The sequence below is a fragment of the Styela clava genome, chromosome 8, assembly GCF_964204865.1.
Source record: "Styela clava chromosome 8, kaStyClav1.hap1.2, whole genome shotgun sequence".
Classification (NCBI taxonomy): Eukaryota; Metazoa; Chordata; class Ascidiacea; order Stolidobranchia; family Styelidae; genus Styela; species Styela clava.
In genome coordinates this window covers 5,797,075-5,812,873 of record NC_135257.1, presented here as the reverse complement: position 1 = coordinate 5,812,873, position 15,799 = coordinate 5,797,075, and the positions used below count along the sequence as shown (strand labels likewise).

Here is a 15,799-nt window from a genome sequence, read left to right as displayed (position 1 = left end):
TAACACAGTGGAATACCGTAACTGCCATACACCAATAGATAAATTGTCAACCTAGTACAGTATCACTCATAGAGTAGTTGAAAAAAAAATTCTGTCCTTGCGATAATCCCTTTTCATGAATTTATATGAAAACATAATACACTCTACTATCAAATACTGTAGAACAGGCGTGTGCAAACTGCGGCATGCGGGCCAAATGCAAATAAATTTCTAAACGAAGAATGGAATGAAGTAATGGGAGCAATTCCAATCTCTTTGCGTCGCAAAACCTATACCAGTGCCACTGTCATATTAGCAAAACTAGCTAGCAAAGTCCTGTTGCAAAATACACAATGTTATAAAACGTGTATTTCACCGAATTCGTTTAAAGTCGGTTTGACAATAAATTTGAATAGCAGTTTTGTTCAGAAACTTGGGCGTTTTAACTCACCATTTCTGCAAGGACTACAAGAGAGCCATCTTACTTCTCACTCGGTTACTTGTATCTGGCCCTCTTGGAATAAAGGATGCACACCCCTGCAGTGTAGAATATAATTCGCGACTTCCCCTATTTATTTCCGTTTTGCAACATTAGCTTTGGGAGTAGGGATTTGTTCAAAAAGAATAATTTTTAAAAAAATTTGTTTTGAATCAAGTTTTTTTTGCCTGTTTTGTTCAAAATGGCTGTACTCTTTGATTTTTTGTATTAAATATGTTAAAGAAAAGTGGATGTAAAAACTTGCCAAGCGCTTCCTATTTGCAATAAATCGTTCAAAACGCCACTAATATCAATAGAGGCTCATGCACACCTTTTCAAGCTGTAGTTCAGTGGTTGGCCCAGTAAGACGCAACCGAGTAGCCATTACGTGAACGACCCTGCTGCGATGAAACCACCTTGCGAAAATTGAAATTGCGATTGAATAAAAGAAATTTTTGATTTCGGCTACGTGTGCAGCTGCCAGAATGCAACGTTTTGGCGTAGTTTTGCGGCGATGCAAGGGTTATTTCAATAAAAAAGACAGAAAAAATTTGATTTAAAACAAGCCCTTGTTTTAAAACACGATGTTTTTTTTTAGAATTGATAAAAAACAAAACCCTATTTGGGAGTAGGTGATATGAGAGAAGCGTTACCTTGCTTTCAGCTACACACCATGGTCAGATAGTCAAAATAGTGTTTCACTAGTGTTGAATTTGAAAGAGTTCTTTCCGTTGGATCGTTATTTTTATTAGACTACATTGAAGTTATCTCGTCATAACAACGTTCAGAATCGCTAATATATCCGTCATTGTCATCTGCACGGAGATATCGTTTACCGTTTGCACTTTTCGGTTTTGCAGACGGCGATGTCATGTAGGATTCATTTTCTCTTTGGAATTGAAATCTTACCCTTCGTTGTGACTCTGACGTTACCGACCTCCTCTCATCATCGTGATTTTGACCTCTATCTCCGGGAGTACGCGTTTGTATTACAGTTAGATTATGCTGATGTTCGGTTGACACAAGGTTTGGATTATTCAGAGAGTCATCTTCCGAATGATCATATTCCTCTTCTACACCCATGACAGAAATTCGTATTGCGCCATCTTCTATGCTCGTTCGAGCTGAACTAAAACCCGACGAGTCACTTATTCGTTTTGGTGTAAGACCACCGGTAAATTCTTTTTCTATCTTGGCCGACACTCTGCGTGTAGTTTGAATTCCTTCTTGTTCTTCGACTTCACCTTCAAGCCACCATGTTTGAGTGCTACCGAGACCCTTTGGAAAAATAGTTTTCGATTTGATGAAAAAGTGCTTTAATTAGAGGTACACGAGTAACTGAGAATGATAGAAAAACATAGAAATGATTTCTCTCTAGTTATCCATTCGAAATTTCGTTCTAACCTTCATTTGGATTTTTGTATCTCGTTTTTCTGTTATAAAACTTCCGAATTCGTCAAGTAGTTCTTTTGTACTGTTCGAAATATGTATTCTCATTGCTAAAAACAAATGTCAGGTAAATGGTAAATGTCAGCCATGCCAACATGTCAATTTTTAAATTCAAATTAGCTATCAGAATTGGTGACCAACTTAGAGTAAAACGAGAGGAGTTGCCGCCGTTTCTAAGTGAAAGCAATGAGCTGTTTCGTTGACCCACAAGACGAAATTTTCCCACAAGAGCTAATATTCTATTGAAATGATTTCATGAATGACAGCTCAAAAATGTATTTCGCGGCGTCAATTTCAACATTATCAAACTTTCATTTATGTAATACTATTTTGCGCGAGAAAAAAAAGCAAATATCATGTGTCAAGCGTATAGTTAACAGTTTTGCAGGATGATTGTATGATGAGAATGGAATGACTATATTAATATTTTAGCTTATATGATAATACGTTATATATTACTCTATTAGAATTGCATGAACGTAATTATTGAATGAGAAGCAAGTTTAAGATTTTTTGGCACTAATTATTACAATATTACTTCTTGGAACAATACAAAAAATTAAAAGAAACATTTAGTTATTGTGAAGCATATTTATAAGATTTAAATACAAATTTGCCGATACCTAATGAATCCCAAATATGTGATAAAGATGTGTTTATTCAATCAACTAATTTAACATCGTTTATTACATTTGACAATCTTCCAAACACACCTTCTCCATTTTGTTCCATTCTTGCCGCAGTGTTAACTGTGTCCCCGAAAAGACAATACCTGGGCATTTTCTGTCCCACAACTCCAGCAACAACCGATCCACTGTGAATTCCAACACGAAGATTCATCTTCTTGCCTGGCATATGCCTGCAATTTATGAATATGTTATCTTGAACCATTCTTATTATACTTAATGTCTATACTGGTTTTATTTTCTTACGATATTTCAAAATGTTCAACTCCGTCCATCAGATCTAATGACATTCTTGCTATTTCTTGAACATGTTCTTTACCGTTTCGTTCAGGCAAACCTGATGCAACCATGTAAGCGTCTCCGATAGTTTCTACCTATTGAATTATCACGGTGTCGTAATATATTTTTTCATATCAAAGTAAAATGAGACTATAATATATATCATAATACCAGAATTACTATATTGTCTATTTTTCTTCACCTATCGCCCACAGATGTGCAGATGTAATCTATCGATACTTGAGAAATTTTTTGGACAGATGTAATAGATAGAGGTTCGCCTTCATGAAATGTGGAACCCAAATTTTTCATCAATTCATCATTTCATATGCTAGAATAATATTGAAACATAAAACTCACTTTATAAACTCTGAATTTATCTAATATTCTATCAAACATTGTATAAAGATCATCCAACATTTTGACAACTTGTGATGGATTACTTTCGTGACTAATAGCAGTGAAGCCAACTATGTCACTGAAATATATGGTGACGCAATCGAACTTTTCGCGTAGTACATCCTATAAAAATAAAAAATAAAAACATCAGATATTTGCGAGCTTTCGAATATTGCACATCATTGAGATTGATGTGATTCCGACAAATTTCAATTGAATCACAGATTTGACCCAACTGATGAATATTCCTGAAACTGTAACTTTTAAAGTGAAGATTGAGAAAATGTACACCCGACCTCAACAAATTGATGTAGTCGAGTAGAACTGCATTTTTTTAGGTCTAGCACATAGGATTAGAAATATCGGCCTAGAGTTGAGTAAAAGTCAGTTTCAAATGATTGAAGGCTGCGATGAGAATCATCATAGTCAATTTGAAATGAATCAAATTTTATTGAAGATAAATCATCTGGCTCGAATCTTTCCAACCCTGTTTTCCACTCACAATCTGAACAAATTTTTACTGAGAGCGGCTACTTCCCTGACCTGTCCACGTTTTAAACGTTCAGCAACGCTCTTAGGTAGCATTTGATACAACAATGTGTCGGCTCTTTCTTTTTCAGCTTTATAAAGATCGGTTCTTTCCATTACTAACATTTCCAAATTGTTAGAATACTTTTCGAGTCTGTCTAATAAACTGTCAACCAAATTTTGCTTCCTGAAAAGATCAATGCATTATAAAAATTATTATTTTCTACGAAACGAGTCATTTTTGCTCCCATCATTGTGCGCTGTCCTGATAATTTTCATGGCATCACTGGCTTTAAAATTAGATATAAAAACGGCGCATTTATTTGTTAGTTCAACTGGAACCCCCAACCCAAAGGGATAGGGACCACTGACGCACCAAGATGGTAATACAAAAATCTTATACAATACCTGTATTTAGCCGTTTTCTTGAAAAAATTAAATATTTGAACAAACGTTGGCCTAATTTCAGGATTTTCATTCCAACAATCTTTGATCAAAGATCTGGTCTTTGTATCAATTACAACATCGTCGTTGTCTAATAAAGTCGGACGAAACAGTTCTTCGTATGGTATTGGATGCATTACTTTGTCGCATATTTCTAAAATCATAAAATACTCCTCGTAGACTCATTGAAAATAGTCAAAAATTATTGAACAAATTGTTATGTAAAATTTACAGTATTATATATGTTATTTTATTACATGATTTTTAACGCTATGTGTATTTGTACACGTTTTTAATATATGTAAGAGCAGTAAAGTGAATGCTATACATACGGTTGGGTGTTAGATCTTGCACATCATCATCGTCTATTTCTCCAAGGTAAAAAACACCTTTTCTATAAAATATTTCTTGTACGATAATGGCGAAGCTGTATGTATCCCCTTTTTGTGTTCCCTTCGGGGGCGGTTCATCCATTCTAAGTAATTCAGGCGCAGTCCAGAGCAAATCTATTAAATTTAAATGGGGTTTGAAAAAACATTCATGTTAGTATTCCGGAACATTTTGATTTCCTCAAGTGTAATTTTGAATGGTGTCTCATCTTTTCCTACTTTAGAAATAGACTGAATCATGCTATTGTTAGGAGAACCCCATCGTCTCTATATCGCCAGTTACTCGTGACATATATACAACGAGAAATTTTGTCGAGGGTTGGCGAAAACGAAATTGGAAAATCACCTCTCAGTACAACTTGGCATGCATTTTGACTTATCATCCATTATAATCGAGGTCTTAATTTCCATCGACTCGTGATAGTTTTAATTTGCAATTACCTTTATAATGGTTATATCCGACAACACTGTCTCTTTTTTCTTTGGAACGTAGCGATGGTAGTCCGTAGTCAGCGATTTTCACAACAAATCTGCTATCCACCAGACAATTTGATGATTTCAAATTACCATGTGAATGAATGTGACTTTTATGTAAATACTGCATTCCATGAGCTATATCCATTATTAGGTAGTTACTAAATGAAAGTATAACAAATTAGGTGATTAACCATATTAAAATAGAATAACTACGTTGTTTACCTAAAATTTTCATCCACTTCTGCGGAGCCAGTTTCGCCTTCAAGAAAATCTTGTAAAGATCCACGCAAGCAATATTCGTTCAGAAGAAATACCGGTTCTTCAATGCTTACCCCCAAGAATTTACATATGTGTTCATTATCCAACAGTAGCATCTTATAAATTAAAAAAAAAACGAAATTTACCAATTTGTATCATTCGGTAAATGTAATGATAAATGTATATCTTTTCTTGACGACGAACTCAAACTGCAAACTTTGGAGGTATTTATTGGATTCTGCAGAGATACCTATCTAAACCTCTCAGAGTAGGTAAAGAAATAATGAATCCGCAACGTAAAATTCTTTTACATTTTACAATCGAAATTTCTATTTTCAAAATCGGAAGTGTCCAAAGTTTTCCGCCTGGATGGGAAGGTAGATTCGGCAATCAGATTTTCTATAGTGGCCAAAGTTTTATACTTTTTCTCTGCTTCTATTCATTTTTTTTTTCATAAATCTAATTCAATATGAGCTGCACTAGGTTAAAATCAAATGTATGAAGTATGATTCAACATTTTTAAGTTTTATATATACTCTACATTTGTAATGATTTTACGAACTAAAAATTGAAAGCTTTTATACATACCTCGTCAAACTCCATAGCGAGCTCATGATCCACAATTATCTTTTGCAAATGAGTCAACTTTTTCACTGCAACAAATCGATTCTTCCAACGGACTCGATTAGTAAATATTTGACGACCATTAAAATTGGAAGCAGACTGTGCAGCCTCACTTCCGATAGAATGACTTCCGATAGAAGTCGATTGCTGAAGTAATAGATTTCATTAAAGTTAGAAATATTAATTAACACAATTAAAAAAGGACAAGTTTTTTATGCTACGTTTAGTCACTCGTTTTTATTTCAAAACCCAGCGAATCACTATGCACTTGTCATGGGCGACAAAATGCTATACAACGAGTAGGGCTACTAGTTAGTAAAGCGAGTGATGAACCGTTACAATTTACAATAGTCATAAATAGTGAGTCCTACTCTCCTGCAATAACCCCATTTGACATTGTTTAAATATGATATCATTTCCACATATATATATATATATAAATGTTTTATACGGTTCGTAAAGAGTCATGATTTCTCTTTTCCAATTTTTTTTTTACTAAAACTGACTCAACTCACAGAAGATATTCTCCCACCGTCTTCGAAAAAATCAACATCTTCGGGATCAACTTTCCATAACATTTTCCGAGCCAATCGTTCTTTGGATAATTGCCTGAATACGAAATCTTCACGAAAAGTGGACAATCATATTCACTAACTATTTTCTATAAATGAATCTTAATATACCAGTAAATGGTGAGTGAAATACCAAATGAATGTATTCGAGCTAGCATGAACGAAATGGATTAGCTATAATCCGCTGGACCGAAGCATGTTGACGTTGAAAGTTGTGGTGTAACATTACATTCATTACTTTAGCCAGCGTGTAATGTATTGAGTAGGTTATGCTGGGCCTATGAGAACACCGCTCTTTCGTAAATTTGAAGCTTGCCAGATCACAGGTAGCCTCTTATAAAGGGCTTTGCTCAATGGGGAGACACCTGAATATACGAGCTGCATTTTTGGTTTGTTTAAATAAGTAACGACTGGAATTTGACTCACCTGTTTGCAAAAAATGCAGTTGCTAGAAGACATACAAGCAGAACAATAGCCACCGCAATTAATATCTGAACAACTGAAAAAAGTTGGAATTTCATGAAAAATGATCTCAATAGTGAAAGGACGACGTGGAATGTCCTGGATGGTCATATATCACTTAACTATGGGCTTTTTGGACTGACGCTATATATCTTTCATAGCTGAAAATTGTTTGCTAAACTTGTAGGTTTATTAACATATTTTTATATTTACATTCATAGTCAATGTGAAAATGCCATGTTTTTGGGGAAAAGAATCCGACAATCCAACTATCGGAGTCGTGTATAATAAATTACGCCTATAGTTGCCAAATGATTTTCAATAGATCAATTTTTTTTTTCGTTTAAAAATGAAAAAAAATTTATAATCACACCGGTTGATAATTCTTTTACACACGGTGTATAACTTCCACATTCAGGTATGTTGAGAGGCACCTGGTTACCTGGCCAGTCGATAGGTGCAACTTCCACATAAGTTTGGTTGCCAGCGAAATATATTGAAGCAATCTGTGAAAAAATGGTTTTGCACTTTAGGCTATCTAAGTATGCTAATGAGGAATCAATGTGAGACTTTGCGACCTCTTGATTGTCGATTCAAATATTAATCTAAATATTTTGACAAATTGGAATTTTCAAAGTCGCACAATCGTGCAAGTCCGGATTCGATTTCTAGTCTGTGATGATACTTTGATAGCTACCATTTTAAACACCAACATGGATGAGACCAGGGCGACTGCCTAACAGGCTATATAATTACAAAAAATGTATCCTCCTAAATCTCATCATTTCGAATCTTGGAATTCAGTCGTCTGACTGTTTGCAGACCTTACGAATTTAGGTTCAGATTTAAGGGCGAAAGAAACAACAGAAATGAAAGATCATTCGATCTGACTTATATTTGGGTAAATCACCGCCAACCATGGGTATATTTTCCAAAGATTGACAAAACAAGTAAAATAGCCTGCTTTATAATCAAATTCGAATGCTATTGCAGATTTTAGTGTAATAATGCGTACTTCAAATCGGTTTGTGGTGTGATTCATATCAAACAAAGTATAATCCATAACTCTATCTCCTGTTTCAGTTATTGTTACCAAGCCATCAACGCTTTCGAATGTGGTATTCCATAGCTGTCGAGCAAAACTCCTCCCATCAGAGAAATTCGTTATGTTTTCACTTATACTCCTGTAGAAAACAATGGAGAATGATTATATAGATTTGTGGCGACGTTATTGTAGCATCTAATTTTAATATCTTTGGGAATTATCGTTCATTTATTAAATGTGGGTATATATAATAACAACAACACGTTACCATTTTCCCATAAAGCTCGAGAGTGAAACTATTTTTTCAATTCTGAATGGAGTTAAGTCCATCGGAATAAATATTATAAGTAACAATGACAATACATATATATATTCCTCTTACTTATTAATTCCGTTAATCAACAGACGAACCGAATTGTAGAATTGAGTTACATATGGATTGATAAATTGTCCAGTGCCTGCAGCTTCTGCTCCAATTTTGATTTTCATGGAGTTGGAGAATTTCTCAAATTTTTCAGTTTGTGGTTGATACAATGAGACGACTTGCAGCGCCCTCATTCCGGCATTCGAGTTACTAACATTCATGTCACAATAACCTGAATAGGAAAATAATAAATGGATGAAAGAGTTATTAAACATATTTTAGACCAGGATGTCACAAAACAAATGTAAGATTAGAAGTTCCTTTACTGTTGATGCTGTATAAGTGTTTTTTTTTTAAATCAGTATGTGTAAAATTGATATATATATCACAAAACGAAGAAACCACATTAAACTTACTATAATTTTTGTTATACTGAAATGCTATATCACGAATTATTTTGCAATCTTGATCATCTTCATCACTCCACTCATATGAAACATTTGTGTTATAAATATCAAGATATAAAAATGCAAAATCTCCATCAGCCATGCCTTTCTCGTATGCTTTGTTCATTACGTATTTCATCGCTTTCCGGCCAACGCACCAGACTGACACTGAAATGTTTATAGAAATATCAGTTATACCTTTATAAATATAAAACACTATGTAATATGAATAAAAACTAAATTTATAGGAATGGTTCAGGAACGGAATACTGAAAATAAAGCTATTTAAAATCGCATTGCAGAAAAAAAGATTGAATATATATCGCGTGAGCCGTGATTTATTATCCGCAAACACCTAAATTTGTTGTTTGAAACTTCGTAGGGTGTTAACGTATTTTTGATTGTAAAAAAATTGTAAAAAAAACATATATTTACGTTAGCATTAATTTTGTCACGCAACAGGAACTATATTATAAAGTAAAGTCGGTAGATGTATTGATGTCATGTGACATGACAGTCGGGGAAACGCCTCTAGGTTTTTTAGACTCATCTCAAGTGCGTCACAAGGGTCAAATATTTGATATATTTACAATTTTGACCTCGGTTGCTACGTTGAACTGATCAATCAATTGATAAATCAAAGTTGAAGCAAGCACTTATTTGATTGTTCTCACTAGGAAGATGAAAACCCGTGTGTCCGTAACAAACAAACAAAAAGATTCGCACCGACACAAACGAAGAAAAATAACGGAAATGATATCTATGGAAATGAAATCAATGCCAAAATAAAACCGAGCGGGAAGTATTTTTGATTACTCTCCACTACCTTACAAATACTATCAAACGTGATGTGTGATGCTACTGGATTTTAAAACAGATTACATAAAAAAGAATCCGGTAATATTGTAATATTATCTATCATTTCATTTATTACTGAAATTTTATTATTTTCATTTACTGGCTACCATGTCATTTTATAGTTAGTACAGCTTTGCACAAATACAAATGATTAACGGGCATATTATTTTTCATCTTGCCGATCTGACTTATATCCGATATCTCATTTACGCTACATATTACTGAAAGGGGTTATGAGGTTTGGAAATATTAGAATTGAACCGTTATGACAACAAGAAATCTTGCGAAAGGCAAATACTGACTCCTATATTTATACGCGAGTAAAGAGAATGGGTACCACGCAATCCTATTGGTCGTATGAATGAGATGTGAGGAAGTACTAATAGCAACTGGAGTAATTGTTCAACGGCAACTTGAACCACCCACAGATCTCTCAACTTCATTTTTAAAACACCGCACATTATCGTTCGTACATTACATCACGTATCGTATGGTTTTTTCCAAATTGAAATTTCACAAAAACGCCTAAATATTATTGCAACAATGGGAGTTAAATGTGGCGCTCCCGAAGTATCTGCAACAAGATGGCGCACAACCTGACCTGGTACACATACTATGTTCAGGTTGCGCACCATCTTGGTGCACATAATTCTGGAGGTCCAATACTTCTGGAGGTCTTTAAATTGTATGGTTACAAGACTTTATCAAAACCAGCAAAGATAACCAATTGAACCGTTCTAAAATATTAAACCATAAATGATCTTAAACATCAGAAGGTATGCGACCCTTCCCCATATTAATATGTCATTTACAATTTGCCGATTTCATTCTCTGTTTACTGTCTCGACATTTTTTAATTACATTGCGATATGAAATATAAATTACACTTATCGAAGCACGAAAATATTCTTACGAGTCCAATCAATTTCATATTGTCTGAAATTTATGGTCAAACATTAACCAAGCTGAACTTTAAAAATATATACCGAGTCGGTTCAATGGTAATATTATCATTGGCCAAAATCAATTTATCATATCATTGTTATTTAAACAGTAGCCTAGATTTTACACCAACAGGAATGGCTAAGTTGGAATTTTTTTAAGGCATACAAGGCACTTTTGTGGGAATGTTTAAGAGCAAAAATTTTCGGAGCTCAAATTTATTTCAATAAAATTGTGCTTAAATTTTTTCTCATAAAAGAGCAAAAAAAAGACTGTGGATCTTGGAAAGTATGTAAACAAATAAGAGTGCTTTTGCAGGAACTCGCACATCTTTTACCGCTATGAATCTAAATAATTGAATAATTCATAACGAATGCAATTCTAGTCCTAAAACAACAACATGCCAAGCACACTGCTCAATCCCACTCTCATCGATAAGGCAAAAAGCAGTTTGTTCGACGGTGAGACCTGTAAATTTGTTCAAATTAGTAACATTTGGGGTGGAACTTGTAGTACCTATAGAAAATATAAAAATATTGGCCCTTTGGGAGACACACCACCACTAAGCCTACAGGAGATTTGAACGCGATAGTCATATGGGAAAAAGACGACGTATCCAAACAACAATAACAATGAAGAAAAGCTAAACGAGACATAAGTTGACTCCACTTCCAACAACAGTTATTTTAGCAAAATGTTCCAGAGTGTCAAGTAAAACAAAGTAATATCCTGACCACATACCTCTAGCATTATTCTTGATTACATTCAGAATTGTTTCCATTTCCTGAAGCAAAATTTCATCATTTTGTCTGCCAATGTAAGTGAAATCTTTGTCTGCAGTCCACTTTCTATCCTCAAAAACTTGAATCATTCCTGCAACGAACGTGGCACAATCCGACCTAGTATCATCATGTATTGGAGCACCATGTGGAGTATCCCTAAACGACCACAGCAATGCAAAAAAAGTTAAAATAATGTTACACAAAATTTTACACAGCCGAATTAGTTCACTTTGCAGTAAATAAAATATCAAGTACCCACTGTTTTCAATAACCACGGGCATTAATGGCAGCCTAACCGCGACGTTCTAAAATCTAAATAGTTACAGAGCGGATACCATAGCGGATTTTTCAGATCGCCAGTCGCCCGTAATGGTTCTTCGTGGATACCTAATCTAAGCATGTATGCCTGGAATTTTCTGAGTTAAGTTCGAGTATTTCATGCTTAAATTCTGTCAAGTAATCAATTATGATAAATGTAATTTATGATACGATACAGTTGATACATTCGTTCATATATACAAGTCACGCATCTGATGGTTCTTTGCATTTGGCAATGATGGGAGGGTTTGAGGACCTTTGACCCCGGATGTTTATGAAAACACTTGCGGACCCGCTATTCATTCTAGCTGGACATGTAATGCAGTCGTCTAGCTAGGCCATTATATTGCATATGGTATGACTTGGTGTGAAGATACCCTCTATGACGTCGGTGTCACAGCCTTACCCAGTATAAATTATGTACGAATTGTTCCAATTATATTCGTCATAGACACGAAGTACGAACTTCCCAATATCAGTCGCAGTATGACCAGGTCTAGTTAATGTCTCACAGCATCCTTGGTTTTTATCGTCCAATGTCCATCCTCTGCAAAAACAAAAAAGTGTGAAAAAGCTACGGCCCCACGTTGTCTCGCCATGTTCCCAACATTTCGTGTAAAACTTGGAATTAATCAAGAAGTTAGGTTGTCACGAACCTAATACAGAGATGAACATATATGTACAATAACTAAATCCAAGATGTATATATATCAGGATGCCAGATCGTGGGTCTTTAGAAAAAAGAAAAAAAAATTGAAAATTATTTTCGTTAAGGTCAGTGTCAAACATTTTCAGTAAAAACCTTGGAACAGAATGTCAATGTAATTTAGTGTATCTTCATGAAATTCGCCTCATTAGAATATCTGGATGCAACTCAGAACAAAACTTTCTGCTGAATATGGGTATTACCCAGAAACTCACAATAAAATCATGGCATTTTACCTAACACCAGGAAATATAGCTGGCCATCTCCAGTTGTTGGCAAGCGCACCAACTCTTCCTGCAGTCCAGTCGCAACTTAATCCAACAAATACATTCATTGATTGAATATTTCTGTCTGTCTCTTCAGTGGTACATTGAGTGTCGACTGATAGAAAATCTTGAATATCAACTGCTCTATTCATTGCATAATCCGCATCACATTGACTATCGTTTGCAATAATATTGAAACAGGTGTCCTATCAAAAACAATATTAATTATGTTGTGGGGCAGTACAAATGCCGAAACACTAAAAGATATATATATATATATAAATATATATATTTCTGTCTTAGACTATAGAGAAGTGGGCCGAACGATTTTAATAATTTAAAATTTACAAGCGCTTAAGGTTGAAGCTCAATAAGTGAAAGAAATGTTTCCGACAGTAAAAAAATTTTTCGGATCATTTGGAGGTGGACAAACTTTACATGATAAGTTTAGTTTTAATTAAACGATTAAAAATTATGCTAAATTTAAAAAAAAAGTCGACGTACATTACAGTGCATGAGATTCAGACAAAAACGGAAAAGGACGTTTTCGTGAAATATTAAGACGTGATTTTAAAAAATTCAAAGTTATACTGTGATACACTGGAGAATTGTTACAAACAATTTAATGGCTATCTTTCGTCAAATATTATTTTGTTTAAGCAGATCACATTTCAAATAGATTTCAAAATCGATACGCATGACGCCTGTTTAATTATATTTACTTTGGATGGACGATTAGTCCAATTAATTTTTTAGAAGGGTAAAAACTGCAGTGAATTGTGCGAAATAGAAGAAATTTCGTTCTTCCCAAATCAGCGCATCCCCACGTGTACTGGCTGGTTGCTTGACCTTTAGGTGCGAAAAGTTTCTGAGTTCATTGAAAATAAAAATTTTGTACCTTAGGAAATCCTATTCTGGAACGATTTGCATGAAATTCGCTACACAAAACAGCTTCAGCGTCCCTCAAAGCCTGATAAATCGCAGGCTCGGTACGTTCTCTTGAGAAGATGTAAGATTGGTCGAAAGGAATCGTAAATAACATGTTAATCTCATAAACTGTGTTATTCGTGCTGTCAGTGTAAACTCCGTATGAAATATAGTCCGATCCATCAATCGTGGAATGAGATACATTGCTTGAGCTTTCTATTATTTCTCCAGACAACAAAATTAAAATAAATACCACAATCTTCAAAATGTTTTTTTCATGTTTGTGCTGCATGGTTTTTATGATTTTAATTTTTATAATACTTGAATCGATCTGCAAGAATTATATTATTAAAGGACAATGTATCAAAATACAGTGAATATTTGGAAACACACCTATGATAGGATCCATGTCGAGAATGAGGTAAGGCTGAAGACTATTCTTTCTAATGCACAAAATACTTAAGGATACACGACAAATTTAAGTTTCATAATTATGCTAATTTTGCTAATCATAATTATGAGTGGATTGTGATTCAATACCAATTTGATGCTTACATCAAATTGGTGTAAATAAATTAGCTAATGTGGTAATATTTGGGTCATTTTAGCCTGACTTCAGAAAGTTTTATGGTTAGAATAACCCGTTGATTTCTACATGAAGCGCGATAAAATTGAAACCAAATTTCAACACCAAAATTGTAACCTAAAATAGCACCTCGAAAATGACAGTTCTATTCACACGCTGTGAAGCTTTTACTTATATCAAACGTTTGAATACATAAAAGAGATATGTTGGTTTGTACCACTCAAACGTTAGTCATGTCACAATATGCTTGACATAAGCAGACAGAAGACAAATATTGAGATGGGTTTGCATGCATAAAATCCCCGCCCTTATCACGAATACTTAGAACCTTGCTTGTTGTTGATTTATGAAAGTATTTTTAGCTTCAGCACGAGTAAGGTGTATTGTAAAAAATCTTTCTGAATTTTGCACTTCTGTTCCATTCGTTCTAAACAGATTATATTTACTCAGTCTGGAATTATACTATCTTGGGTTGGAATGGGTGGAAGGAACAACTCATGATCTCTTACCATAGCACTATGGTTTTATTGCTGAAAAAGACGTGCATTTGCTGATTTGTAGAATGATATGGAGGAATACTTCCACAAATATATATATATATGCTGTTGCTGTATTAATAAATGAATTGTTTGTCGTATTTAAATTCTATTCAATGGAAGGATAGAGCCACGTCGTAAGAAGAAAGCTTCTGGAAGGTCCAGTCCCACTCGAAGGGTAAAAGAATTTTGAGAATTTTACTGTTCTTGGACGGGCAGACTCCTAATTCTAGTTTGAATGGTTAACGAGTTTTCTGCATCTCAAATAACAGACTGACTAAGATTTTCAGCGGCCCTTTATAAGGATTTATATTGCGAAAGCTTGCGTAATACCTTATTGTAATACCGTAAAAATTTTTGAAAATTTTTCATAAGCTAGTTTTTTTTTTCAATGTCAACTAACGTTTTTATTTTAAAGTCATTTTCTGGCAAAAACACGAACAGGAATTTTTTTTTCTATTTCAGAGTAGAAAATAATATCAATAAATAAATAAATAGTATAGATGATAAAATACTAATTACACTGAACACACTAACACACTCTATCCCCTAATCTCATAAAATAGCGGTTCTGTCTTCCCACACAAAGAATACTAACAACTATAATATATTATCCTGTTTTATATATCTACTCATTATACGCACAAATTACTAATTCATTTTAGGAGGCAATAAATGTGTAGAAATATCGTGTCCCCCATCCTTGCTCTGCGGTCGAGAGCGTTGGTAAACTTTGACACAGTGCGGTCAGTTTTGACATATTGATTCCAATTGTTTTTCTTGTACCTAACTTTCAGAGTGAAAACTCAGAAAGTACCAGTTCTTTTTCCTATACCTAGCAAGGAGGCTATCTAGACATCAACGCTAGAGAATAACTGAATTACCGTGAATTTTAAAAAATAGATGCGTTTTACTTACGCATCACTCACTATGTCAATGTTTACTTGTTGATTTGGTTTCATGGGTCCGTATTTACACATGAATATGATAATTCTATTA

The 15,799-nt window shown here is 34.4% G+C and overlaps 1 protein-coding gene across 1 annotated transcript; it reads right to left on the bottom strand.

Annotated features, from left to right (window-relative positions):
- Window positions 1–71: 71 nt before the first annotated feature.
- Window positions 72–13,995, bottom strand: LOC120345909 (atrial natriuretic peptide receptor 1-like). The gene is made up of 21 exons (XM_039415495.2): window positions 13,650–13,995; window positions 12,722–12,957; window positions 12,186–12,326; window positions 11,421–11,617; window positions 8,850–9,047; window positions 8,452–8,665; window positions 8,040–8,208; window positions 7,398–7,530; window positions 6,989–7,061; window positions 6,506–6,599; window positions 5,955–6,137; window positions 5,331–5,482; window positions 5,073–5,266; window positions 4,575–4,748; window positions 4,207–4,396; window positions 3,814–3,985; window positions 3,232–3,393; window positions 2,839–2,966; window positions 2,620–2,765; window positions 1,862–1,956; window positions 72–1,735 (listed from the first exon to the last, which is right to left on the bottom strand). Exons 1-21 carry the CDS (start codon window positions 13,968–13,970, stop codon window positions 1,211–1,213), a joined length of 3,897 nt encoding a protein of 1,298 aa, XP_039271429.2. The 5' UTR covers window positions 13,971–13,995; the 3' UTR covers window positions 72–1,210.
- Between the last annotated feature and the right edge of the window lie 1,804 nt (window positions 13,996–15,799).